At 42.4% G+C, this 27,661-nt stretch overlaps 1 protein-coding gene across 2 annotated transcripts in view; it reads left to right on the top strand.

Annotated features, from left to right (window-relative positions):
- The window catches only part of ADCY8 (adenylate cyclase 8), a 154,202-nt gene that overhangs the window by 30,418 nt on the left and 96,123 nt on the right, over positions 1-27,661 (top strand). For both annotated transcript variants that reach the window (XM_072999345.2, XM_072999344.2), the window contains exons 2-4: positions 11,615-11,764; positions 21,941-22,071; positions 23,624-23,735. In XM_072999345.2, the coding sequence (XP_072855446.2) occupies positions 11,615-11,764; positions 21,941-22,071; positions 23,624-23,735 (393 nt within the window). The remainder of the gene's footprint in view (positions 1-11,614; positions 11,765-21,940; positions 22,072-23,623; positions 23,736-27,661) is intronic.

Raw genomic sequence — 27,661 nt, 5'->3', positions numbered from 1 at the left:
GAATTTAGCAGGCTCCAAATTCAGGTGAAATCAGGTGTGCTCTGATATTTAGATGGAAGACCACCAAGAGAAATACCAGGGATCTCTCAAGGTAGGGCTGAGAAAGAGGTCTGGCCAGAGGTCTGTCTGGGTGAAGACAGGCTGGATGAGTCACTGGGTTGACACTGTCTGAGCCATATTTCTACATTGCTTTGCTGAAAATCAAAGTATGTGCCAGACTGCCCAAATTGAGCTGCTGTCCTTGCATATAGTGGGTCCAAACATCTCCTGACTGATCTCTAAGTGATTTTTCCTTGGGTTTTTATTCCCAGTGTTCAACAAGGGCCACAACTTGCAAAGAAGCTAGTAGAATGTGGGATAGATAGTGCTACTGTTAGGTGGATTTGTAATTGGTTGACTGACTGAACCCAAAAGGTGATCACCAATGGCTCCCCTTCATCCTGGAAAGAGGCGATTAGTGTGGTGCCCCAGGGTTCTGTTCTGGGTCCTGTGTTATTTGACATCTTTATCAGAGACTTGGATGAAGGAATAGAGAGTACATTGATTAAATTTGCAGATGATACCAAATTGGGAAAGGGTTGCTAATTCCCCAGGGAACAGGATTAAAATTCCAAATGACCTTGACAGATTAGAGTCCTGGGCCAAATCTAACAAAATGAATTTCAGCAGGGAGAAATGTAGGGTCAAACAGCTAGGCAGAAAAAATGAACTGCACAGATATAGGATGGAAGACACCTGGCTAGACAACAGTACCTGTGAAAGGGATCTAGGAGTCTTGGTAGACCAGAAGCTGAACATAAGTCAGCAGTGTGATGCGGCTGCCAAGAAAGCCAATGCGATTCTTGGTTGCATCAATAGGAGTATAGTGTCTAGATCAAGGGAAGTGATAGTACCACTCTATTCTGCTTTGGCCATACCTCACCTGGAGTATTATGGCCAGTTCTGGGGGCACCTCAATTCAAGAAGGATGTTGACAACCTGGAACGTGTCCAGAGGAGAGCGACTAAAATGGTTAAAGGTCTGGAAGCCATGTTCTACGAGGAGTGGCTTAGGAAGTTGGGAATGTTTAGTCTTACAAAAAGAAAGTTGAGAGGTGACATGATAGCCATGTTTAAATTTAATTAATTAAATTTATTGTCATTGTAAGTATATACATAGTACACACATACAACAAAATTAACACAGCCACCTAGAGACTAGACCCACATGCACACACATTAAAAAAAAATCCCCAAACACTCCCCACCCACTAAGATTGTCCAACTGTTCACTGCTGATGGGCTTTAAGTTCATTAAAAAGTGCAATTATAGCTCTGGGATAAAAACTATTCAGAAAATGTGTGGTCCAAGTCTTAATTGTTCTGTATCTTTTTCTTTAAATATTTGAAAGGATGTCATGTTGAGGATGGGACAGGTTTGTTTTCCAGAGCTCCAGAGACTAGGACACGGAGCAATGGTTTCAAACTACAGGAAAAGAGATTCCATCTGAACATTAGGAAGAAATTCCTGACGGTCAGAGCTGTCTGGCAGTGGAATAGGCTGCCTGGGAGTGTGGTGGGGTCTCCTTCTTTGGAGGTTTTTAAGCAGAGGCTGGATGGCCATCTGTTGGGGGTATTTTAATGGATGTTCCCACATGGCAGGGATTGGATGGCCTCAGTGGTCTCTTCCAACTCTATGACTCTATGACAATGAAAAGACCGCATTGCCCTGCCTTTATATTAGGCAGTTGAGATTCATAGAATCATAGAATCATTGTAGGGTTGGAAGAGACCTTGGAGGTCTTCTAGTCCGACTTCCTGCCCAAGGCAGGAGACCTCATACCATCCCGGACCTCCTACCATCCCGGACAGATGGCTGTCCAATCTTTTATTGAAAACCTTCAGTGATGGGGCACTCACAACATTGGGAGGCAAGCTGTTCCACTGCTTAATGGTTTAACGATGGAAAGATCCTTGCCAGCTTGGATCCTTTTAAGGAGAAAGTTCGAGGATTAATATTTGAAATAAACAAATAAAGACCACAAAAGGAAAGGGAATTAGGACACTCCTACAATTCTCTACATGTTCTCTTTTTGTGGTCATGAAAACATAAATGGTACCAATAATATTATATAGGCTCTCTGATTCTCATATGAACAAATAAGCCTATTATCTTTTCATCATCATCATCATCTCAGAACTGCAGAGCTGTTGACTCTATGGATCATCCAGTCTAGCCCCTATCAAGGAGACACAGTGAGGAATTGAACTCCCAACCTCTGGGTCTGTAGTCAGGTACCTAAATCACCGAGCTATCCAGCAGTTTGTTTTTGTGATGTTGATGCATGATCTTTCCATGGGGTACTTTCAGATGCTTGTGTTACAGTATCCCTAGAAGAATGTGACTTTAAAAGTTGCAAATAAAGTCATTGGAAGGGAATTGGGTCATGCCTCAGCTCCATTTCTTCTTTCAGCCTGTCTGCATCAACACGATGTAAGGACAAACAGCCTACATTGCATGTGGACAGAATACGGCCCATGATCCATACATAACTTCCCACCCATTTTTTGCACCACCTGTCACTGCCTCTACTGAAATTTTTCAGTGTGGTGCTGAAACAGGTTGCCATATCTGTGGTTGAAAACACACACACATACAGAACAGCAGCACATTTTCTGTGTGATTTGCAAGAGAAGTGCACGTCTGGCAGCCACACACACACACACGACCTTATAAAAGAGAGAAGCATTCTATTTCATTGCAATGGCTGCAAACCCAAACTGCTGTGTGAGAGGGTATAGAAAGGAGCATAGCTTGTGTGATTTCTGACCCTGCCAGCAATCTGAAGCTACTTAGAGGAAATCCTCCTTTCAGAGTTTAAAAACCCACACTTAACAAAGAGGCCTTTCAGAGGCATTTATTTAAAGGCAAAACAAAATACATGACAGTTTTGACTCCCTCCATGTCTTGTTTAGGGACGTGGTGGTGCTGCGGGTTAAACCGCAGAAGCCTCTGTGCTGCAAGCTTAGAAGACCAGCAGTCGTCAGATCGAATCCATGCGACGGAGTGAGCTCCCGTCGCTTGTCCCAGCTTCTGCCAACCTAGCAATTTGAAAGCATGTAAATGCGAGTCAATAAATAGGTACCACCACGGTGGGAAGAAAATGGCGTTCCGTGTCTAGTCACACTGGCCACGTGACCACGGAAACTGTCTACGGACAAATGCTGGCTCTATGGCTTGGAGATGGGGATGAGCACCGTGCCCTAGAGTCGGACACGACTGGACTAAATGTCAAGCGGAACTTTTACCTTTAGTATGTCTTGTTTAGCTTCAGATTTCTGACCATCTTGATCTCATGGTGACTCTTATGTTTGTTTTGTTTGGTGCCATTGCTGCTGTGTGGTCTAGTGGATAGAGTGATGGACTAGGACTCTGGATAACAGGGTTCAAATAGAAACTGACTGGGGGAGTGGAACTGGTAAAACCACTCTTTAAATATCTCCCCTTAAAAGCCCTATGAGTCAGTTCTCACTTGACAAAACACACACACTGCTGCCATAGATTGGCCGCGGCTATACACCGTCTTGAGAGAGATGTTTCACTGGGAGCCCTGCAGGTTCTTGGAAAAAATCTGTGAGAACTGAGCAGCATTTCAGAAACATTGAAAAAGAGCTGTGCAATACAGCGGACAGACATTTCTGCCATCTTCTTTGCTGCCTCTATTCTGTCTCCAGTGGCTGACATGTATCTTTAGGCTCATATTCTCTGTCAAAATTATGTAAGGACAGACATACAAGCAAGACTAGCAGTGTGTTGGTCTCCCTCTTGCACACTAGCTGTTCTCATAATGGCACAACTTACCAATCGCACAACAGCTCATGTGATGGCATGGGGCACCACAAGCCCAAGAAGCCACTTAAACACATGCAGTTTCTTTAGCTGAGTTTTTTCCATTGTTTATTTGATGTTTATTTGATTGATAATCGCCCTTTCTGCTAATGCACTCGACATGGTTGTAAGGTTTTAAATTAAGGCTTACCACCTAGAGAATGAGAAGGTCAAGGGAAAATAGGGAGCTATTTGACCATCAGGTTTTTCATAATATTAACCTTGTGATGTCAGGCAGTGGAAAAGATACTACAGCAGTTTCAACATGTTCCTTTCATAGTTGCTTATCACTGTCTTCAAGAAATCTGGGACAGTTCTGAGAGGAAAGGAGCCGAAGGACAGTGGATAGAGCCTATTGCTCTCTCACCTTTCCCTTGGCCAGTAGCTAGGTGTCTCCTGACAAACATATACCTGAGGTAGGAGGAGCCAGAATAGCAGGTTCTACTGCGTAGCTGCACAAGTTCTTCCTTCTCATGTCTCCCTCATCTAAAATGGCCGCTGAGGGAAAGGTCCCTCGGTTGTCACCACATTTTGTCTGAGGCAGAGTGGGATTTTTTTTTCAGCACTGACACACATAACCCTAAGGGAATACGAAAGAGTTAGAAAAATTAAAATTCAAAGAGATGGCTTGTTTCACCCCTGAACTTCCCAAAAGGTATAGGACACTGTTACTCGTAGAGGGTTTGAGGGGGGTCTCTTCCACACAGTTCAGTAACTGCGGCCATTTTGGCACCTGGGGCAAGTGACGCCATCTTTCTTGTCCACTTTGCTCTAAGGCAGAGACACAAAGCCCTTTCTGGTGTGCCGCAGAAAGAAAGAGAAATTTCATGTTTAAAATAATATATAGGAAAAAGGAACACAAATAGGAATGAGAAGTATTGCTGTTTATTTTCCAAACACTTCCCGGTAGATTCACCTCTAAATTCTGGTGCCATGGGGGAAAGCTCCAGTTGCTATATCTTAGTTAAAAACTTGCTTCTACTTTTCCATCCACATCCTCAACTCCCTGAGGCTGTAGTTCTAGCTTCCATTTTTCCGCAGAAAAATGCCTACGCCTTTCTATCTTGAGTAAAACCCTGTCTTCCAGGGATTAAAAGCAGCTTCCCCCCCCCTTGCAGTTAATGAGTGCATGGTAAATGACCCTTCTGGTTACAAGTACAGAGTAAAACCTCAGACATGCTGTAATAAAGAGCTATTTTTATCTTATATATATCCATGCATGTGTCAGAGAGCACTAAATTGGGAGAAAGGAACATGCTAATATTTATTTTATCAATATAGCAGCGGACGAGGCAGAAGAAGGATAGAGCAAAGACGTCTGAGAAACCAAGTTGATGAACTGATTTTAAATTTAATGGGAAGCGTATTAACCTGAACGTTGATAACACAGGATAGCCTCAGCAAGGGAATAGCTGATGACATGGTTTCACTCTGTTCTATCCAACTTTATTTATTTATTTATTTATTATTATTTTAAATCATCCCTTCATACCACAATGTATTTTTTAAAAAAACTTCCCAAGGGTTTCTAAAATGTATTCGCGAAGGCTTTCTAAAATGCTTCACCAAATTATATAACGGTCTCACCTTGCATTATTTATTTATGTTTTGATCGCTTATTCTCAGGGGAGGAAAACCCACATGGAAAGAGTGTGTGAGCTCTTGGGATTAATGGAATTATTACAATGTGGGAGAATGAGAAAGGTAATGGGAGAAAAAAAAGTGGAGGTAGGATTGAGGCGTGGAGGTGGCAGCGGCTTTGAATAATGTATTAAAACTGAAAATAGGAAGACTTTGTGGGAACAGAACTGCCTTATATTGAGCCAGAGCACTGATTCATCAAGCTGCAGATTCCCCTTGGTCCAACTGGGATGGCACCTGCAGCTGAGCCCATCAAGGTACGCCTGATTTAGCACTCTATGACCTATAACCAGAGATCTCCAGCTGTTTGCAAACTGCAGTATCCATAAGCCATCCCCATCCATAAACCATCACACCTAACCAGCATATCTATCACCAGTGGCTATGCTATTTAGGTCTGATGGAAGCTTTACCCCAGAAAACATCTGGAGAACCACCCTTGACCAACCCTGGTTTTTCTTCTCTAGGGTCCTACCTGGAAAGACCGAGGAATGGACTCAATGCCTTCTTGTATGTTTTGACACTGAACTACAGTCTCTTCCTATCCAGTGCGATAGTGGTAAATTTGGAAGTAAGGAGAGGCCCTAAAGTACATGTAGCTGGATTGGCCCATAGCAACAAGGAAAAGTGAATGGCCTGTAATTGCCCATTCAAGACGAAGCCCGCCTTGCTTTACAGCAGGGGTTGCTTGTAACAATGCAATATTTTCAGGAAAATCAATTTCTTTCCCAGGATTGCAGCAAAACCTGAAAGAAAGATAAGATTAGACATTCTTCAGTCTCAAAAGACTATGGTAACATGCTCTGTAAGAAGGACTTGGAACAGCGTCTAGTGTGGCTGAGAAGGCCAATTCGAGAGTGACCATCCCTTCCACACTGAAGACAATCTGTCCCCTGTCCAGTTCCCTGGTTTTGTTGGTTTCGGGACTGCCTCTTTGCCTCGGCCTGCTGGACAAGGGTCTCTTCAAATTGGGAGAGGCCGTGATGCACCGCCTGCCTCCAGGCCGAACGCTCAGACGTCAAGCTTTCCCATCTGTTGAAGTCCATTCCCAAGGCCTTCAGATCCCACTTGCAGATATCCTTGTATTGCAGTTGTGGTCTCCCTCTGGGGCACTTTCCCTGCACTAATTCTCCATACAGGAGATCTTTTGGTATCCAACCATCAGCCATTCTCATGACATGCCCAAGCCAACATAGACATCACCTTTGGAATAGGGGGAAATGATATTTTATTCCCCGTGTCCCTGAAAATCCAGGAGATTTAGTCCAGTGAGGCTTGGCTCCACAACACCAGTTAAAAGCCAGTTAAAAACTTGGTTATTCAAGCAGGCCTTCCCTCCAGTCAATTAAGTCTTTCTCTTTTTCTTTTTCTTTGCTATTCCATCTTGGTAATCCTCTCTTTAAATTAATTGTTTTAAATTGAAACTGTAGTTGTAATTTTTATGATTTTATATATTTTTATACTGTTTTGTTTTATTTTGTAAGCCGCCCCGAGTAGACATGGTCTAGAGGGGCGGGGTAAAAATCAAATAAATAAATAAATAAATAAATAAATAAACACCACTGTTCCTGTGCTTCTTCTTGGGGTGGAATGCATCACCCTTCTTTCTTTGCATTTGGGGTGGGGCTGGAAAGTAGCAGAATATTTAAGCCAGGTCACCTGGCAGCATCACCTACAGTAGATGCCTCCCTCTCTGCATCACTAAGGAAGAATTGATGTTCTTCTATGGAAAACTTATAACAGCCAGATAGGCGGGATTTAAATAGAATAAATGAAATGAATGAAAACTTCTTTGTTAAGGATTTGTAAGGAGGCATATTGAAGGTTTAGGAAAGCATGCATTCAATAATGGGCCAGTAGAGACATCCAAAAGACAATGTATAGAACCAAAGCTAGAAATTGCTATATCAGAAAAAGGGCCATATAATGAGTAATCTAAATTGGCATTCCTTTGAACTTTCTTTCCCAGGATGTCCCTTTAATCTTAGGAAGGACCCGAAGTATTTTATTGTTTTTAACATACCTTTGTTAAAAGTCAGGAAGACCTAGGTTTCTCAGGCACTGGCTTGTTTTCCCATGGTTCATTGAGGAACACTATTACTGTAGCTGGCTTTTGCTGTACCTATGGAATTCATTGGCTATTTTATATATATTTACTAAATCCTAATAGATATGGCTAGGTTCTAAAGTTGCCATGAGGGAGATTTCCACACCTCAGCTTTGCTGCTCTGCTGTGCCTTAGTGATGGACAGACCATTAAAAACAGAACGATCGGTGCAACCCAACGGGGGAACCAGTTTGGAACCAGCAGGGTCTGTGTTTTTAATAACTGCTGCCTCAGGCTAGGCTGCCTTGTCTAAGCAATTTACCTGTTAGAGTCCTTCTCCCTATTCTGATTTTGGCAAACAAGCTCTGTGCCTGAAGCTCCATTTTGGACCCAGCTGTTTACCTATTGTAAAATCCATCCCCTGTCTCTGGCGTGTCAGCATTTCAAATTGCCAATTTTGAACAACCTCCTGCCTCTCTTGTACTACATTGCTTCCCTACAGCCTACTTAGATAATAATTGTGTGCCGTCAAGTCAATCCTGACCTACGGCAACCCTTTTGAGGGTTTCCCAGGTAGAAAATTGAGTCTACAGTTGCTGAGGAGGGCAGTTGACAGCTGGACCTTTTGGAGATTGCTCGTTTGTAGGGTCACCATAGGTCAGAGGTCACTTGATGGCACTGACTTCCAGGAAGAAAAACCTTCAGAACATGGCCAAACAGCCCAAAAAACCTACAACAACGATCGGATCCCAGCCATGAAAGACTTCGAGAAAACAACTTTAGTACACTTGACTACACCAAGCAACAGGGTTTCGGCCGGTATTACCTTCGGTGACTGATAAGTACAGTGTTTTTCCTCGTGTTTTGTGACGTCAAAGGAAACATAGACGGGATTATAGTTGAAGGGTTACTTTGAAAGGAAATAGCTACACAGAGTGATGAACAACTACTTTAAGAAAGAAAACAGAAGTGCCTAGATATTTCATTCCAAATGTTCACGATTATCGAAAATAATCCAGTGACAATAATATGAATGACAAATACTTATTGCAGTGTATACTTTCTCCCTCTCTCCTTCTCTCCTGTTACGCTAAATTCTGAAATTTGTTTGAGGAGATGGGTCTGCAAACAAGGAGGCTCTTGAGAGTCCCCTGGACTGCAAGGAGAACAAACCTATCCTTTCTGAAGGAAATCAACCCTGAGTGCTTACTGCAAGGACAGATTCTGAAGCTGAGGCTTCAATACTTTGGCCATTTCATGAGAAGAGAAGACTCCCTGGAAAAGACCCTGAAGTGTGAAGGCAAGTGTGAAGGCAAGAGGAGAAGGGGACGATGGAGGACGAGATGGTTGGACAGTGTCATTGAAACTACCAACATGAATTTGACCCAACTCCGGGAGGCAGTGGAAGAAAGGAGGGCCTGGCATGCTCTGGTCCAGGGGGTCACGAAGAGTCGGACACAACTTAACAACTAAACAACAACAACAAAATAAATTGAGGAGGGCTAGAGGGATTAAGAAAGCTAATAATTCCTAGAGGGTGCAATTGGCAATTTTGAAATGAATGGAACATTAATTAATTTTAAAAAAATGTTCCAGGGATTGTGGGAACTTGCAGGCCCTGCTGTGCTCACGCTTATTCTAGTTAGATAGTTCTGTCCTCTTTGGCTTTAAATATCTTGTTTATCATGAAGCTCAATGCATGACCTTAGGCTAGATAACTCAATTGCAGTCCAATCCTTAAATATAAACTAGCTTAGATCTGAACATATTTCTATACTGCCTTTCAATGAAACATCGCTTGTAGGGTGGACATGCCGGCAGTGTCCCCATTCCTTGATATTCAAGGAATATCCAGAGCATAAAGCCAGTGGGTGGGCCTCCCTGATGTCACAGGAAGCAGGACTTTTATCATGTCAGTTTTAATCTAAGCCCTAATGCAAGGCTTGTTCAACAGTAAAGCTCATGAGTTGAAATGCTGGTGCTCCATGGAGTGCTTGGTCCATATAGCATGATAAAGACAAGTGCAGTCACCCACTTCCTCACTCCCCAGTCCCTCATCCCTTGACACTGAACAAAAGCAATCACTATACAAAAAGACCCAAAAGAGCACTTTTTCTGGGGCTGCTCACAGATTATGGAACTCTATTCTTCTAGAGGTTTGGCTGACCCCTTCCCTCATCTCCTTCCATGAGCAACTGAAGACCTCGTTCTTTAATGGGACCTTTGGAGCAACTGAGATGGGGAAGTTTAATGGGATTTTAAAACCTGTCTTATAGTTTTAAAACTGGTTGTATGACTCAGAGATTTAGGAATCTGCCTGTGGAGCCAGAAGTTGGGAGTTCAATCCCCCTACAAGGAGAGCCAGCCTGTGTGGCCTTGGGCAAGCTGCACAGTCCCAGGGTGCCTGCAGAAGAAGGGAATGGTCAACCACTTCTGAGTATTCTCTGCCTGGAACACCCTGAAAAGGGTTGCCATGCTGATGATGATGATCATCATCATGGTGATGATGATGGTGGTGGTGGTGGTGGTAGTGATGATGATGATCCAAAAATACCAGGCACAGTCAATCAAAATTATGAAAAAAATAAGTATCTGTTCAATATCAATATAGTACATATGCTGTTCCTAATATTGCCATTTTTCGTAGATCCGGTGATGTTATTTCAGAAATCTGCAACTGTTTATAATACGGTGTGAAATTTCTTGATATTGTTCCCAAAGCCATTGTTGTCATTACAGTTTTAAATAATGTTTTTTAAATACTTTTTTTTTAAAAAACACATAATTTGTGGGTTTTAAAATATTTTCTTGCCAGAAGAGAAAGGCAGGATAAATAACAACCACAAGCCCTGGTGCTAGCTGGGAAAGAGTGGAGGTGGGTGCTTGGGTGTTAAAGCCACTCATTCACAAAAGGGAACATTTCTTCTCCCCAGGAGTGCTCGTTCTGAGATCTGGAGACATCGTCCTTCATCACTGGCAATATCTGATTTAAATGAATTGAAAGCTTCCACCCCAGGTTGCAAGGCTCCCTAGGGCTCCCTTTTCCCTGGGAATGCCTTTGGGTTCCTTGAGAACCAAGTGGGGAGGGAAGAGACTTTAATCACTGCCGGCAATCCTGATCCCAGACATTAGTGATCCAGCAGTGATTCTTAGTAATTAAACATCCAATCTCCACCCCGAGGCTCCCAGAGACTTCTCAAGAGCAAAGGGGAGCCCTAGGATACCTTAGAACCTGAAATGGGAGATGGCAGGAAGTTTTCGATTCATTTAAATTGATTATTAATGGTGACAGGTGATGATTTCATCTAGCTGGACAGTGTAACTTTGTGCTAATAAGATTTTGACCACTGAATTAAAACAACGTAAAAACTTTACAGTAGGAACCACATGTTGGTCATTTCTTTGCATTTCTACTTATGCAATTATTTGTGTGTGTGTGTGTCACTCTCTCTCTCTCTCTCTCTCTCTCTCTGTGTGTGTGTGTGTGTGTGTTTAGAGACAGATGTGCAAGGTTTATTTGATAAATCAGTTCATTTGTCCATGGCGCATCAATTTAATTTGGCAGGATGTTAGAGTTGCAAGCACACAGAGCTATTTGGATTCTGACATGTTAACTACATTAATCTTAGAACTGCAACACTAGAAGGATTATCAACACTATGGATTGTCAAGTCCAGTCCCTGTCAAGGAGACACAGAGGGGGGAATCAAACTCTCAACCTCTGTCTCAGCTGCCAGGGACCTCAACCGCTGAGCTGTCCAGCAGTCAAAAGAACACAATTGCTAATTATCCTAAGACTGAATGGGAGCATCTGCTTTCTGAATGATTAAGTCATCTTAAGCTTCCTTCAGTGCCTCAAAGAAGTTTCTACTGTAAGATTTGGTGGTCTGAAATATATCCAACTTAATTGGTCTGAGCGTACATGAGGGATCAACTTTTATCTTATTGCTTTGCAGTCCTAATTTATATAGTTTTTTCCATACCTACGTACATTTACATCTGAGTGTATCTTTATCTTCAGTGTAGCTGTATCATTTGTTGATGTTCTGTTTCTTCCAGACAGCTGCTCAAGCAGTTTTATTTATGTGCATGAATACTGCTGGGATCTTCATCAGCTACCTTTCCGATAGAGCCCAACGCCAGGCCTTCCTTGAGACTCGAAGATGTGTTGAAGCTAGGTTGAGGCTGGAAACAGAAAACCAGAGGCAGGTAAGGTAACGGAAGCCATCTGTAAAGTTCTCCTTTGTGCCAACCTCTCTAATCTTGTTTATACTTTGTCCTTGTTTTAGCTGTTCCGGAAGGGCTGCTCTGCCTATGTTGTACATCAGGAAGGAATAGTGTTTTGTTGCTATTGGCTGGCTTTCGCAAATCCCATAACCCTTGATGACAATTCAAAAAGGCTACTTCCTAAAGACTGGAACTCCCAGAATTCCCCAGCTACCAGGCCAATGGCTGCATTTTTCCATGTATAAGACACCCCCATGTATAAGATGCCCCCCAATTTTCTAACCCAAAAGTAAGAAATCTAAGTGGGACTTAGCAAGTGTAGGGGGAAAGGGATCAAAACCCTGCAGGATCACTTAGATCCCTGCTCTCCCTTCCACTTGTTTTTGTTCTCTCCTCAGCTTACTTCTGTGTATAAGACGACCCTCAATTTTTATTCTAAAGATTTTAGACAAAAGTGTTGTCTTATACAAGGAAAAATACGGTAAATTTTCTAAGGTCTGATTCAACTCTGTATCATTTCACAAGGAAGTTGTTCTAATGCCTCTGTCCAAACCTCGACTTACACCTGCACAGTGCTATTACCACAATTTCCTTATTTTCATTTATTTGTTACATTTATAGTATACCCCATCCTTCTTCCCATCAGGTCAAGATGGCACATACTCGTTGTTGTGGGTTTTTCAGGCTCTTTGGCCGTGTTCTGAAGGTTGTTCTTCCTGACGTTTCGCCAGTCTCTGTGGCCGGCATCTTCAGAGGACAGCACGGCCAAAGAGCCCGAAAAACCCACAACAATCATTAGATCCCGGCCGTGAAAGCCTTTGCGAATACATGGCACATATTCTTGTGCTTCTTACTTTTTTCTCACCACAAGTTTGTGAGGTGGGACAAGCTAAGAGATTGCGACTAACCTGTAGTCACCCAGCCAAATTTGTGTCAGTGAAGATTCTCATACTATCCTGTCCCTTTTGATCGTCCAAAGTGTTTTCATTCCCAGTGCAACACTCTCATCTTTTCCATAGATTATAACACAATCCCCAGATAAAAGAGGTGTTGAGGGGGAAATTGCTTCTCTTCTTTACAATATCTGTCATGCTATTGGTTCTTTTTACTGAGCAGCTAACAGTCCTGAGCAAACTTTAAGGCATAAGGAGAGGCTGGAAGCATTTATTTTAATCAGGTATCACACAACTGTGCAAAATTCTTGCAGCTTTTTCCATCGCTTCTGTGCACACATGGGTGTGATATAACAGTAACATTTAGAACTGTCAAATTGAATTGTGTGTCAAATGAAATTTACCTCATGAGCCATGGCCAGGTTTCTCACTTCCAAATCCCTGTGAGTAAGAAGCCCATTAGCACTGGCATTCAATGCTTGTGTCCCGTGAAAAGCTTCCTTAGAGTTCATCTTCCTAGAATCTGAGGCGTTTGCTTAGTGAAATATACTGTGGATTTTCTGTACTTGGAAACAGAAAGGCCAATTTTTTCATTTGTGTGAGGGAAGACGGGTAAGACTTGGCAGCAAATGGTCTCTCATTAATCAGGCTTATTAATCTAGCATTTACGTATATTCTCTCAAACCTCCCAGTGTACTGCTATCATGAGCTGTGCCTCTACTAATGTAAATGAAATTATAGCATATGCATTGAGGGTGAACAGCCAGAGGTGACCAGATGTGGCTGGACTGCAGTCCATTTCCATTAGTTATGATGTGCAGGGCTGAGAGTGCTGCAGTACAGCAGCATTTAGAAAGCCATAGGTTACCCACCTCGTTGGGTTTTGGAGGATACAGTGGGAGAAGGAGAGCAATGTACATTGCTTTATGTTCATTGGATGAAATATGAGATAGAAATGAAATAAATACTGGATGGATGGATGGATGGATGGATGGATGGATGGATGGATGGATGGATGGATGGATGGATGGATGGATGGATGGATGGATGGATGGATGGATGGATGGATGGATGGATATGTGTGGATGTAGCAAGCCTGATAACCAGTTTAATGGATTTATGACTACACACATATCCATTCTTACATCCTTACAGTGACAAGTGTGCTGTCAACAATTTCTTCATGGTTGGGCTGCTTGAAGAGTTCTTAGTCATGCGACCAATTAAGCAACGGACATCAAATAGCACAACCATTCCTGCAGCGTCATTTGTATGCAGGAAAATCCCCAACAGGATGCTGTGCCATGACTCTTAGAATTTGGTGTGTTTTGAGGTGAAAGACAAAGACAATAAGGATTTTCAGGCTGACGCCGAGCTCACAAAATGTGGCCTTTATCGTTCCTTTCTTGACTACGGCCTAGAGATGGGCACAAAATGAATCACGAAGCAACCCCCCCACAGACACACACAAATCAGCTGTTTCATGGTTCATTTTGTGGTGGTTCAGGGAAACACTCGTGCCCAAAACAAAACAAGACACTGAATGGTACTGGCATCAGTGACTTGTATGTGGGCTATAACTCCAATAGCGCAAATCCAATTTTTACCAAACATGGACTGATTCTTGGGTTGACTCTCCTACACCTCCCCCTCAAAGTCTAGCAAATATCAGATTTGGGATGTACAATTTATAGCTCCCCCCCCCCAAAAAAAGAGCAGGTTCCCCAGGACAGTTTTCTCCAGCCAGCATTTTCCTGGAGTGACCAGTTTTAAGGGGCTATAACTCAGATGTCCCAAATCCAGTCTTTGTCAGACTCTCTGCAAGCTTGACATCTCTAACTCAATTCTACAGCTCTTGAGAGTCCCAACTTGTACAAAATGGTTCATTTTGTTGGAAAGGTTGTAGATGTAGTTTGCGGTTTGTGACTAGTAATGAACCATGAACCATCACGAACTGCCATTTTCCTGGTTCATGCCCATCTCTGCTAAGGACGCAGACCAACCTTCCCAGAGCACCACCACAAGCAGGGTGAACAAAGCCAGGGGGTGGATTATCTTAGTCCCTGACCTTCTAACAAACCTGGCTTCACTCCATGAATGGATCTGCCATAAACATTACATCAAGTATTCTCCTCTCAACAGTCTGTTGTATACATGACAGATGCCATAACTGCTCATTGAACAGAAGACTTCCAGAAATAAGAATGTGAGTCATATCACTTCAAGCTACAATACAGGACCTCGTGTATATCTCTCTCCTCCATCAGTCAGACAGAGAACATGAGGTTTAGCTTCTTATCCTGCTTCTCAAAAGACGGTGGTGTGTAATAAGCACCACTGACCCGGGTGGTGGGGGAACCATAATTGAGTTTTCTAGGTGAAGTTTGCCAAAAGGAGCAAAATGGATCTTGACATAGTCTTCCATGTGTGAAGTGGCTTCTCTCTCTGGAGTCTCGCCTCAGAAGTGATGCTTACTTATGTTCTTAAGTTAAGAGGCAAGTGTGCTAAGAGATGTGTATGAAGTGGCCTCAGCAGTGAGAAACACAGGACGAGGCAAGAAAGCTGCTAAAAGGGTATAATTGTTCTAATCCCATTTCTCCCCCCCCCCAAAGAGATTGGCTTTGAAGGAGGGGTTCCTTCTCTCCCCTCAGGATTGCATTGATTAAAGCCAGCCCAAAACACTTTGCTTCTTGGAAACAGAGGTTGAAAAAGCTGACTGGGGAAAATTCTGGAAGCTGTAAAAAGAAAAAGCATAACGTGCTGCTTATATACTGCCCCATAGCGCTCAAAGCACTCTGTGGATGGTTTACAAGTTAGTTATGCAGGCTGCACATTGCCTACCCAGCAAGCTGGGGGACTCATTTTACCAATCTTGGAAGGATATAAGGCTTGAGCCTGCTACCTGGGATTGAACCCTGGGTCGTGAGCACAGTTTTGGCTGCAGTACTGCAGTTTAACCATTGCGCCACGAGGCTCCTGCACCACAAGCTGTAGCCCCCATAAGTAAAATTTCCACACTTTAGATGAAACAGTGCCAGGCTGGATAGCTCAGTGGTTTAAGTATCTGACTGTGGAGCCAGAGATTGAGAGTTTGATTCCCCACTGTGCCTCTTTGACAGGGGCTGGGGTCGAAGCTGCATAGGGTCCCTTCCAGCCCTGCAGTTCTAAAATTTCAGTAGATGTTTCCATTCCAGCTCAAGGTTCATAATATCTTAGTCTCATGATGCTATTTATTTATTTTTAATTTTTTGGCACAAGATTTTCCACTTGAGACAGAAACAAAAACTGATAAGTACCTTTCCCTGAGTGTAAAACAAAGAAACTAAAACGAAAATGGAAAAGATAAAAATAAACACTGCTTTAAAGTCCTTGGCTGCCCTCAAAATGAGCTGTGTGATGAAGTGTCCCCTCTCTGCCTAAGAGTAGAGCCAGCCTTGGGAGCAGAGCAGAAAAGATTGATGGTAATTCGTACCTTTCTTGGATCATGTCAATTTTGGTTCAGATTCTTTTTCATTTTCTATGATTTTCTTTCTTTTTTTTACAAAAGGGACATTCATTCCGAAGGTTGGAAGATTAATTTTTTTGGACTATACCGCCCAGAATCCCTCTGCCAGGCTAGTGGCTGGTTAGACAATTCTGTGAAATGTATCCCGAAACAATAATTCCACCCCCATCCCCACCTCCACCCACAGCCTAGGCAATAAACATACTTCATGAAAGGGAAATGCATATAATTCAAACGTGTTCATTTTGCAAGAAGGTGTGGAAGGATTATATGGTTTATTTGATGCTGGAGGTGGGGAAATCATAGCCTCTAAAGCCAGGCTGGAGGCATGCATGAGACCCAACACTGTGGTAGACCTGTTGGACTTAATGTTCGCTTACTTGCCCCATAGATTTTAGTCTGTCTTTTGTCAAGTACAACTGAGTCTAGTTCCAACCGAATATCTTTTGATGAAGTCCTTTTAATTCATCATGTTGCCTGAGGAGAGAATTTCAGGATTGATCCTGAATACCAAATACAGTGATGCCTCGCAAGACGAATGCCTCACACAATGAAAAACTCCCAAGACGAAAGCGTTTTGTGATTTTTTTTGGTGACTCACAAGATGAATTTTTCTATGACCGTGCTTCACAAGATGATTTTTTCCTTTTTTAAAAAAATTGCACAACCGTTAGTATCGTGCTTCGCAAAACAAAATTTTCACAATACAACATGACTCGCAGAACGAATTAATTTCGTCTTGCGAGGCATCACTGTAAAAGGAATTGAGACTTAATGGGGCTTTGTGTTGGGAAGCATTCAGTTGGCCCAAAATAACATAGCAACGACCATTGATGGAGACGGGTAAATAGGATCCCATCATGGCAGTGTTTCGACATCTGCAGGGACTACCATTTTTTTCTCAAAAGTCCAGTTCAAAGCTCTATTATTGACCTTGAAAGCTTTAAAAAGCATGAAGACACATTATCTGAAGAGTCCCCTCTTCCCATTTATACCTGTCTGGACATCAACATCTTTTTTTTCCCCAGAGATCCTCTTTGGTGAGGAGAACTAGTGGCAAACTGGGAAGGGGTGGGAGTCTTTTGGTAGTATCTCCAGTGACTCATTCCGGGGCGGAATTTCAAGAGGCAAGTAGTGCAAAATTATGAATGGAAACTATTATTCATTTCAACGTGTCAGCTAGAAGTAGGACAAGCACTGAATTCAGCCCAGGATAGACAGAAACAGATAAAATAGGCCGTCTCAGCAGAGAAAGACAGTTTGTCAGAGGTCATCCGCTCCAATGAGACTTCTCACTTCCAAAACAAAACAAGGAATGTGCTCTCTCTCCTTGGCCAAGATTTACACCCTTTGCCCTGTGCAAAGTCAGTGTTCTTTCCCTTTGTGAATCAAGGCATAGACACATGGAAGAAAATGATGCAAACAACTCACCTCCGGCTTCTCACTTTTAAAGGCACATGGAACAAGGTCGCAGCTACTCTTGTTGTTACGTGCCATCAAGTTGCCTCCAACTAGGAATGACTGACCTCCAAAAAGTCCTGTCACTTACAGCCCTGCTCAGCTCTTGCAGTCACAAAGCTTCCCCTAAGGAGTCGCTCGCTGCTACCATAGCTTTCCACAATTTGCGCATGTTGCCATTTGGGCAAACTTTGTGCACACAGAGCCCTTGCACCTGTGCTTGGAGGTGCAAGGGCTCTGTGGGAGTGAACGTCTTCCTCACATTGAGTGGAGGGCAAAGGAAGTGTTGACTAGTTTGGATTTTTCACCCACCCTTCCTACTGCAGGTACCAGGAGAAATCCTGTTGGGTAGTTACACCAGGTAGAAGTGCAATGAGCGACTGAAGAAGTGAATTGCTGTTTGTTGGAGTCACGAAAACGAGCAGGCTGATAGTTTATGTAGTCACAAGTAATTAGGATAGCAAATAGTCTTAAAGATGTTAAGGAAGTCAGCTACACACAAGGATGGATGTCTGCCAGCAGTGCTCCTAATGGGCGACTAGAAGAAGAGGACCTCAAATAAGACGACTGACCTGCCCCCAGGAGGACTGTGTTTATTAACCTTACAAGCTCACAGATAGATGACAGTATACAGATAGTTTGTATAGTTCAGATAGGACAATGATTACATAATGCCATTATGATTGGCCCAAGGAAAGGCAATTAAGCACGTTCTCTATCACCTATGAGAAAGAAGAATAATGGGTAGCAGCTCCTCCCAGAAGCAGCTGTGACGTCATCCAGGAGAGTGTGCTCTATTACTGTAGAATAAGCCAACAGTTTAGCAACTTTGGGGAGGGGCATTCCCTCACAGCTATTAACTGATTAGCATCCTTTTTTTGTCCTTGTTCTGCATCAGTGCATGGGACTGGAACATGATGAGGAATACAAGCAGCAGTGACTTCATAATTAGTGACAGTTAGCTTCTGCAGTTTATGCAACCGCGCTTATGCCAGCTGGATTAACCATTAGCCAGAATCCTGTTAAATTACATCTAACCAGCATGACTCCATTGGCATAACTTTCCGTGGTGAATCACCACAAATTAAGAAGCCAGTGTAGGCATTTCCTACCATGCAGCAGGCATAGAGTGTGACTCGGTGCACAATAGGAAATGGCTATATTAACTTCTTAACTAGGGCAATCTGCCTCTGAATATTGGGAAACTGTAGTTGTACCAGCACAAATATGCAACAGGATTGTGGCAGTGTTTCCTCTAAGATGTGCACGTATGTGTTTGCCCAGAGCTCCGTTGTGCACATGCAGCCAGAAGCTGGCTTGTTTACTTCCTGTTTTGAATGAAACCCCACCCACCCCCTGTGCACACAGAGAGAGGCGTCCACACAGTGGGACAGAAACTTAGAGGGAACATTGATTGTGGCCAAAATGGAGTTATTGAAAAAGCAAATTTGAGAGCAAATTTGACCAATGTTCATCTCTGAAATCAAGGAATATGACCCTTGAATGGCTTATTTCAACAGTAACATGAAGGAGATTAAAAATTACAGTTTTTGCCACTTTATCATAGAATCATAGAGTAATGGAGTTGGAAGAGGCCTATCAGACCATTAAGTCCAACCTTGTGCTCAGTGCAGGAATCCAAGTCAAAGTATATCTTACAGATGGCTCTCTAAGTTTCTCTTGAATGCTTCCAGCTTTGGAATAATCACCACTTGCTGAGATAATTACTTCCATTATTATACTGCTCTGTTCAGAAGTTTTTCCTGATATTCAGTCTAAATCTAGCTTCCTGTACCTCATGCCCGTTATTATGTGTCCTGCTCTCTAGGATGATTGAGAACAGATTCTGCCCTTCCTCTGTATGACTACCTTTCAAGCATTTGAAAAGTGCTATCATATCTCCATTCAGTCTTCTTTTTTGAGGGCTTAACATGCCCAGTTCCTCATAATACAGTACAAAGTCCAAGACATCTCGACAACTGAAGATTCTCCATCTTTGGGTAACACTTGAAGGGGAGGCAACTCAATCCTTCTTTTTGTGTCTCCTTCACCTCCAATATGGATTTTCTCGCTCAGCTTCCATACAGCTCCCTTTCCCCAAGTATCTCACACTCCTCCCATCCTGGTTTGCAACAGTATCCACTGAAATTTGGTGATAAGATGATTAAAAGAGCCATCATGTTCCTCTTTCACTCATCCTCATGTATTTTAATCTTTGTGAGCCTCTAAATCAGCCTTGCAAGGGATCTGGAGAAGATTCTCATGCACTCTTCCGAAGGAACTAGGCGAAATAAGATCATCACCATATCACAGATGGATTATGTTAGGGTGTTTCCCCTACTCACCCCCCCCCCAGATTGTTGGGGGCTGCAGCAGTCTAGAAGGAAACACCTGCCAAGTCCTTTCTATGTTTACATGCAGGATGGATCCATTTGAATGAAGGCAACTTTAAATGCTGACATAAATGTATTTCAGAATAAATTGTTTCGTTCCATACTGTCACCTTTCATGACCAAAGGCTTTCCTAAGGCAATCAAGATATCAAAGCATAGAAATGATTTAAAATGAAAAACTAACCAGGAAAGAATATTAACTTGAATCCTCAGGTTTAAAATATAGATGATATATTTATAGTGTGACAGCTGGTGTGATTTAGTAAAATAGTCTTTGACTAGGATTCAAAACAGCTGGACTTAATTCTAGGCACAGAAGCACACTGGTGTGATGTTCAAGGTAAACCACACCTTGAACATCACACATGACCTCAATCAGAGTTGCAACATGTTGGAAGCAACTCAACAGCACTGAACAACAACATTTATCATGTAAGCTCCAAAATTAACTGGTTGCTGTATGACTGAAAATGGACGAGGTAGCAAGTAACCAGATTCCTGTAGACCCCGTGTCATGTCCAAAACATCTGCCCCAAATTCCAGTGGAAGGCCAATAATTCCAAAGTTTTCTTTTCTTTTTAGTTGAAACTCTTACTCCCATTATTTGGGAGGGGATCTTTTGCCTCTGAAGAGAGGGAAAGCGTGCATGAAATTTAGGAAACTCATAAATGAATAAGAAAGGGGGCAGGGCTCTGAGGTTCATATTATCATCCCAGGACCCCCAGATTCAGTTCCATGTCCTGAAGTTCTCGATCCTCTAGATTCTCTGTTTAGGTAAAGGTAAAGGTTCCCCTTGATATTTTCATCCAGTCGTGTCCGACTCTAGGGCACGATGCTCATCCCCATTTCCAAGCCATAGAGCCAGCGTTTGTCTGAAGACAGTTTCCGTGGTCACGTAGCCAGCACGACTAGACATGGAACGCTGTTACCTTCCCACCAAGGTGGTCCCTATTTATCTACTCGCATTTACATGCTTTTGAAGTGCTAGGTTGGCAGGAGCTGGGACAAGCGAAGGGAGCTCACTCTGTTGCATGGATTCGATCTTCTGACCTTGCAGCACAGAGGCTTCCGTGGTTTAACCCGCAGTGCCACCACATCCCTGATTCTCTGTTTAGTCACTTACAAACCAACCTACCATTTTAATAATTCTCTAGTCTTATCAAAAAGTTAAAGCCTCCTCCCAGAAGAAGACAGGAAAGGGATTTTTTGGCTCTTTTCTATGTTTTCTTAAGGGAGGCAGGTCAAATAGTTGAGGTTGGTATGCCATGTTGATGCAAGGGTCTCACCAAATATGTATGTAAGCCAAAGCAACTCTGTTTAGCCTTATTCCAGCCCACTCCAATTGAGCTGTGTAACCAAGCCCTCTGCTGACACTCTTAAAATGCCTGATTTATAGAAAATGTAATAAATTGTGTAGCCTAGCACAGTGGTTCTTAACCTTTGTTACTCGGATGTTTTTGAACTGCAACTTCCAGAAACCCCAGCCAGCACAGTTGGTGGTGAAGGCTTCTGGGAGTTGAAGTCCAAAACTCCTGAGTAACCCAAGGTTAAGAACCAATGGCCTAGCATACCATATTCATAATGCTTGACCTCAGAAGTCTTTTTTCCTTCATTTTTTGCTTTTGATCCATTCCATGATGTGCAAAAATAATGCATTTGATAGAAGGTCATGGATTCAGCTTTAAGAGATTACAGATGTCAACTGTAATTGTGTTTTTGTGTTACAGTCAAACATCATTCAAAACAGATCATTTTAAGGGGATATTTTATATAGATGATTTTGTCATTTCACCCCATACATTGGAAAGGGACTCAGCTGTTTTGTTTTGTTTTGTTTTGCCTATGAATGATGCATTGGGCCCCTCATTCCCAGGTCCATCACCTCTTCTGCCTCATGCTTTTGTTTCAGGAGAGGCTGGTTCTGTCCGTGTTACCCCGGTTTGTAGTGCTTGAAATGATTAACGACATGACCAACGTGGAGGATGAGCACCTGCAGCATCAATTTCACAAGATCTATATTCACCGCTACGAAAATGTCAGGTGAGGGAGGCGTCGTCCTTATTCTGTGCTTTAACGATCACTCCTTCTCTACTGAATGCCAGCTGGGGGCTTTCTGGCATTGTGCTTTGATCAGCTCATTAATTATGGATTTGAATTTTGGGAGATGTTGTATATCTTACTTACTTCTTCCCTTGCTTCCCTCCTCCTCCCTTGAGCAGGAGAGACATTCACACCAGTTTCCTCACTTAATTCATTGGAGCTCATGGCAAACCTTCTGTTTCTGCTTACTTCCATGCTGGTGGGAAGATTTTGTTTGAGGGAGGAGGGGGCCAGTAATGATTCAGTGTTGCACTGCAATGCCCTAAGATGGTCCTCACCAGCATATTTTGAAACCATTCTCAGTGGAATTAAAAAGACTGTCTTCCTTAGAAACATCATAAGGCTGAGGAGGGTCATTTTTTTTAAGGCTCGCAGTGGCAGATGGACAACCTGGGCAGTTCAGCCAACCAGACACTTTTAGACAGCATAATCTGAGAGGTGGGAAGGTCCTATGTTTGCTTATGGCTTGTGTTCAAATATGAAAAACAGCCAGGGAAGAACAAAACAAAATACTCAAGCAGTCTGAGATGAAGGAAGAGTCCTTTTGGAAAGGATGATGAATGTGGAAGTCTTGTTAGCCTCTCGTGCTGATAGTCAGGGGGCCTCTATGCAGTACCATGACTTCTTAAATCTGAGGAAGTGGACTTGTCCAGGAAAGCTCATATTAAAATGTAGCAGTTAGTCTTAAAGGTTCCACAGCGTTTTTGTCTTTTTTATATTTCTTTTATTTTTTGCCTGATGAGCTAACATGTTGTCTTCAGCTGGTTTTTGAGACTGACAGCACTCTTTACACCTGCTCTACACAATAGATGAGCCACAAAAATAAATGCAACCCACTTAAATATCTATGCATATCAACCTATCAGGGGTTAGATAAACCTCCTCCATCTGTTTTTTTAAAGTTGTTATTCCCACCCATCTGGTAATGCAAAAACTGGATGGTTGTGGCTCTGCTGACGTAGCAGTTGGGTGCAGGGGCTTGCACAATGGCTTGGCATTGCCTCGTAATGTAAGAGATTTAATCTGCCTGAAAAGCAGTTGGTTGCATCTTTACCAAATGTCTCAATAAACTGGGGGAGGTGTTTTCCAGAAGAAGAGCCACTGGCCACAGTTTCACCTGAAAGTCTGAATCCGACCCCCCCCCCCAAAAAAAAAGTTATTGCAAAGGGGAACAAAACCCACTATAGTCCTGCAAAAAGCTTGGTGATGGAACAGATTTTATCTGAAGGAAAAATGCTGGTTGCACCTCTTTAAAGCCAGAATGATATAAAAGATGAAACCCAAACGGGAAAGTGCTTAGTTGCAAGCTGAACAAAATTCCCGAAGTTCACACTTGCCACTGACTTGGCATTGAGGAGGTGGGCCATGGCTTCTTCTTGGGGATTCTGGAAGTTGTAGTCCAAAAATCCAGACATTCGTGTTACTCTTTCCACGGTTTGTTCTGTTGACCACCTATAATAGTTTTGCTTCCTTTTCTCCATGTTGTGTTCAGCATTCTGTTTGCAGATGTGAAAGGATTCACAAATCTCTCCACAACCCTCTCAGCCCAGGAACTGGTCCGGATGCTGAATGAGCTCTTTGCCAGATTCGATCGCTTAGCCCATGTGAGTTGCACCGCTTATCGGTTTTCATGGTTTCAGAAAAGTGTGTTGATGCAAGGAAAGCCATTTGATGTTCTAGACCTGCACAATGTCATGCTCTCCCATGCCAGATGTTGTTCACCAGCCAAGAACTTTGGTTCTTCCAAATCAGGGAGGGCTGCTTAACATCCCTGATCTTTCAGTGTCAGGGAACCTGGTATCTGCCTGGTGAGCTATCACACACATGGTTGGTACATTCCCTGTGACTTGGATTCAAATCCCAACTTGACCATGAAATTCAGTGGGACCAGCCACTCTCTGCGAACATGACTTACTTCTCAGGATTACTGCAAAGATGAAGTGGAAATAAGGAGAATCCTGTAGCCATGTAGCCATGCCACCATTGAGCTTGTGGAAGGAAATGTGAGATATAAATGTAAGAAATTTTTAAAAAATGTGACTTGATGCTTTGCAGAGTTTTGAATTTTTGGTTAAACTCCTCTAGCTCTGCAGAACTGCAGGGATTCAGAGAGCAGAATAGCTTCAAGCTCTCAAGAGTTGTCCACCCCTTTTCTCATCAGCTGGCACTTACAGTCTCAATAACTCGCTGTGAGTGAAAAAGGATAGAAGTAGTAGAAAGAATTAAAAAGTTTCATTACTTATCATAAATAGCAAACGGACAAACAAACTGACTTCCAACAACAGCCTTCAACAAACTCTAGAGAGGAGAAAAGCTCAAAAGCAGAGAGGCAGGGAAGGAACGATTGATTAATTCTGCATAAATGGACACTCACTCCAGCCAGGTTGCAAAAACTCCAACAGATGCATCACAAGATTGAAAACCTCTTTGAGGTGTTGTATATCTTAATCTTGTGTTCTTGGTTTTGTTTCTCTCTCTCTCTTTCAGTTTTCTTCAGCTAGGCATTATCTTTTGCCCTTTATACACCAGCTGTTGGCCTCCTTCTCCATTTTGCAAATTCATTTGATCAAGGAGCTAATCTCCCTTTAAAAAACAAAACAGAAAACCCCTCTTGATTCTCTAGGGAAGGCAGAGAAGAGTTTTTTCCACCATTGCTAGCACAGCAGTATCTTACACCTGGAATAGTTAGTGGGGAACAAATTCCCTCTGAGACTTCTGTTTCTATAGTCCTCAAATAGAACCCTGAGATTAGCGGTTTGCAAATCTGCCTCCTGTCAGTCCCAGGAGTCCCTGTAACCTTTGACCTTGAGAGAGGAGGTCATCCTTCCTAAGTCCTGGTGTGGGTTTTCCTCCCAGCTAAAGATGAGGCTGTTGGCAGACAGAAAGATTCTTGTCTTCCCTTATGCATGATCATGGAAACAGCATCATTTACTTCATTTTTTTCTCTTCTTTTCTTATTCAGCCTACATTCTTAAACAAAAAAAAAAACTCTTTTAAGGTGTCTATCTGATTGCTTTGTCAAGTGGCCTTGATTTGGCGATATACTTACTGAATAATGATTGAAACTCGGTAATCTAAGGAAGTGTGTTTGGTCCTGCTGAAAATACAAAAGCAGTAAAAGTGTTATATGGAAGTAGACATGGATTCATCCCCCACCATTACACTTCTTTTCTTTCTTCCTCCCCCTGCCCCCGATACTGGTCTTTCAATCAGACTTATCATAGAAACTATAATATGTTGTGGCTCTGGATCTCATGGAAGCGTCCACGTATCACTTGAGTCTTTGTACTACTTTTAAACTGTTGGTAAGAACATTACTGACTCAGAAATTGAGAATGGCAGAAAATGGTAGAAATCTTTCTGAGAATATGTAGAAGCTGCACATTGGCTGATGAGTGTAGTGTAGAGATGGGGGTATCCGTATACAAAGCTGGGGTTAACGAGGGTCCAGCTCCTTGGGGCCAGACTGTCCACTTATGCACCTGCCTCCATTACTGGCCCCGCTCTTCCTTCCAATTGCCCTGGAGCATCCGGTTCGTTAGCCACTCCTGGCAAAAGGAGGGAAGATGAATTTCCTTGCCAGGCTTATGAGCGGCTAGCTGACCGGGCGCTCTGGAGCAATCGGAAAGAAGAGCGAGGCCATCAGCAGTGGATGTGTTCGTATGATACATACAAATGTTCATATACAAATTCATATTTGTATACGAATACAAATTCATATTTGTATGTGAATACAAATTTATATTTGTAAACGAATACACGTTTGTTTTTGTATGCAAGTACAAATTTGTATTTGTGTACGAATACACATTTGTTTTTGTATGCAAATACAAATTTGTATTTGCGTACAAATACAAATATGAATAACCCCATCTCTTGTGTAGTGTTAGGAACTAGACATGGGGACAAGTAAAAAAAAATCACAATATTTGTGAAATATTGCTGATTTGTCTCTTCATGCAGGCTGGCTTCCGGAATGGAAATGGGGTTTGCCTTCCCATAGCCAGGTTGCTGTCAATGTGACATTGTGTTACATTGCTAAAATTTAGTGCTTTGTCACTTCAGCCATTTATCAACATGGAATAATGATGAAACTTGATGAAGCGCCATTTTTCGATTCGTCCCCATCTCTATTAGGAACCATAACGTGGAACAATTACTTTCTTGAATTACAACTCCCTTTTATTTATTTATTTATTTATTTATTTATTTATTTATTTATTTATTTATTTATTTATTTATTCATTCATTCATTCATTCATTCATTCATTCATTCATTCATTCATTCATTCATTCATTCATTTGATGGTCCCACCTTTCTCCTTAAAAAGGAGCCAAGCCAGCTTATGTTAAAAATGATCCCAAATAAGGCTCAAACACCATATTAAAATATGATAAACAAAGCAACACCAAATCAGCTCCTTTTTATTTAGGCAGGTATTTGGCCTTTGATGTTGGGGGTCTATTGAGGGGAGGGATAGTCCTGGACTAAGCCCTATATATCTCCTCCGTGCATATCTACCAAACAACATTCACAGATTTCACTGCCTGCTCAAGGGAATGATCTAAAATGGTTAAAACTTAAAATTGTTAAAAGTCGGGAGTGGAAAAATGTAGCTGTTCCGTGGGATCCCGCTTTGATTCAGGCATGTCTCTTCCTGTTACCTGTGAGTCTGTTCCGTATCTGAGATGTTTTCAGTGTGCCTAGCAACACACATCACAATTGAAAAGAAAGCCAACTAAATGAGTACGATGTGGTGCCAAAGAACATAACTCCTCAAATGTCAGTCCATGAAAAAGACAGAAGCTTTGCAAGTGTTTTTGTTATGCTTCCTCATAAATCCTGGGGGCGAGGAATAGAATGATTAATCCTGTTTGGTTCTCTAAGCACATGGATAAACATTTCAGTTGTTGTGAAGTGATAGCAACAGAGCAGGCACACACCTCAAATAAAACCCCACTACATTTTCCCCCTTTCCCATTCTTCAGTCCAAATGCTTTTTAGTGAATTTGACTTTTGTCTCATCTGATTTCTCTAGTCTCTTTTTTTTAGGGCAGACCATTACAATGTTGGCATTCTGTGAGATGCACAGAGTTCAGGAACCCCCTCAGATATTTTGATTTCAATTCAATCAGATCTTGGAATACTTCATGTATTTGCAGTTGTTTGCATCCATCTACAAAAAGGCTTGGCAGGAAGATGAACGGAGGTTGACATCATTTAAAAAACCCAAAACTACTGCCCTCTCTTTAGGTTTTTGCCCTGCAACATTTATTTGGCCAGGACCAAGTTGATCAGCCTCCCATCTTGGTAGACACTAGAACATTAGCAGAAAATGCTTAGCATGTCTCATTAAGCATTGATAGGCTTGGAAGTCTAATATGTTTACTTGCCTGTTGCATGAGGAACACTGCATTAAGCTGCCACAATATCAATCATTAACGTTCAAGACTAGTGGAGAAACTGGCATTGCCTGCAAATGGCACATTCTGTGGCTGGCTCTGTTAAAATTACCTTTTATAAAAGCAG

The sequence above is a fragment of the Pogona vitticeps genome, chromosome 4 (genome assembly GCF_051106095.1).
Source record: "Pogona vitticeps strain Pit_001003342236 chromosome 4, PviZW2.1, whole genome shotgun sequence".
Taxonomy (NCBI): domain Eukaryota; kingdom Metazoa; phylum Chordata; class Lepidosauria; order Squamata; family Agamidae; genus Pogona; species Pogona vitticeps.
Note: the sequence above shows the minus strand (reverse complement) of the source record. Positions and strands in the feature narration are given on the sequence as shown.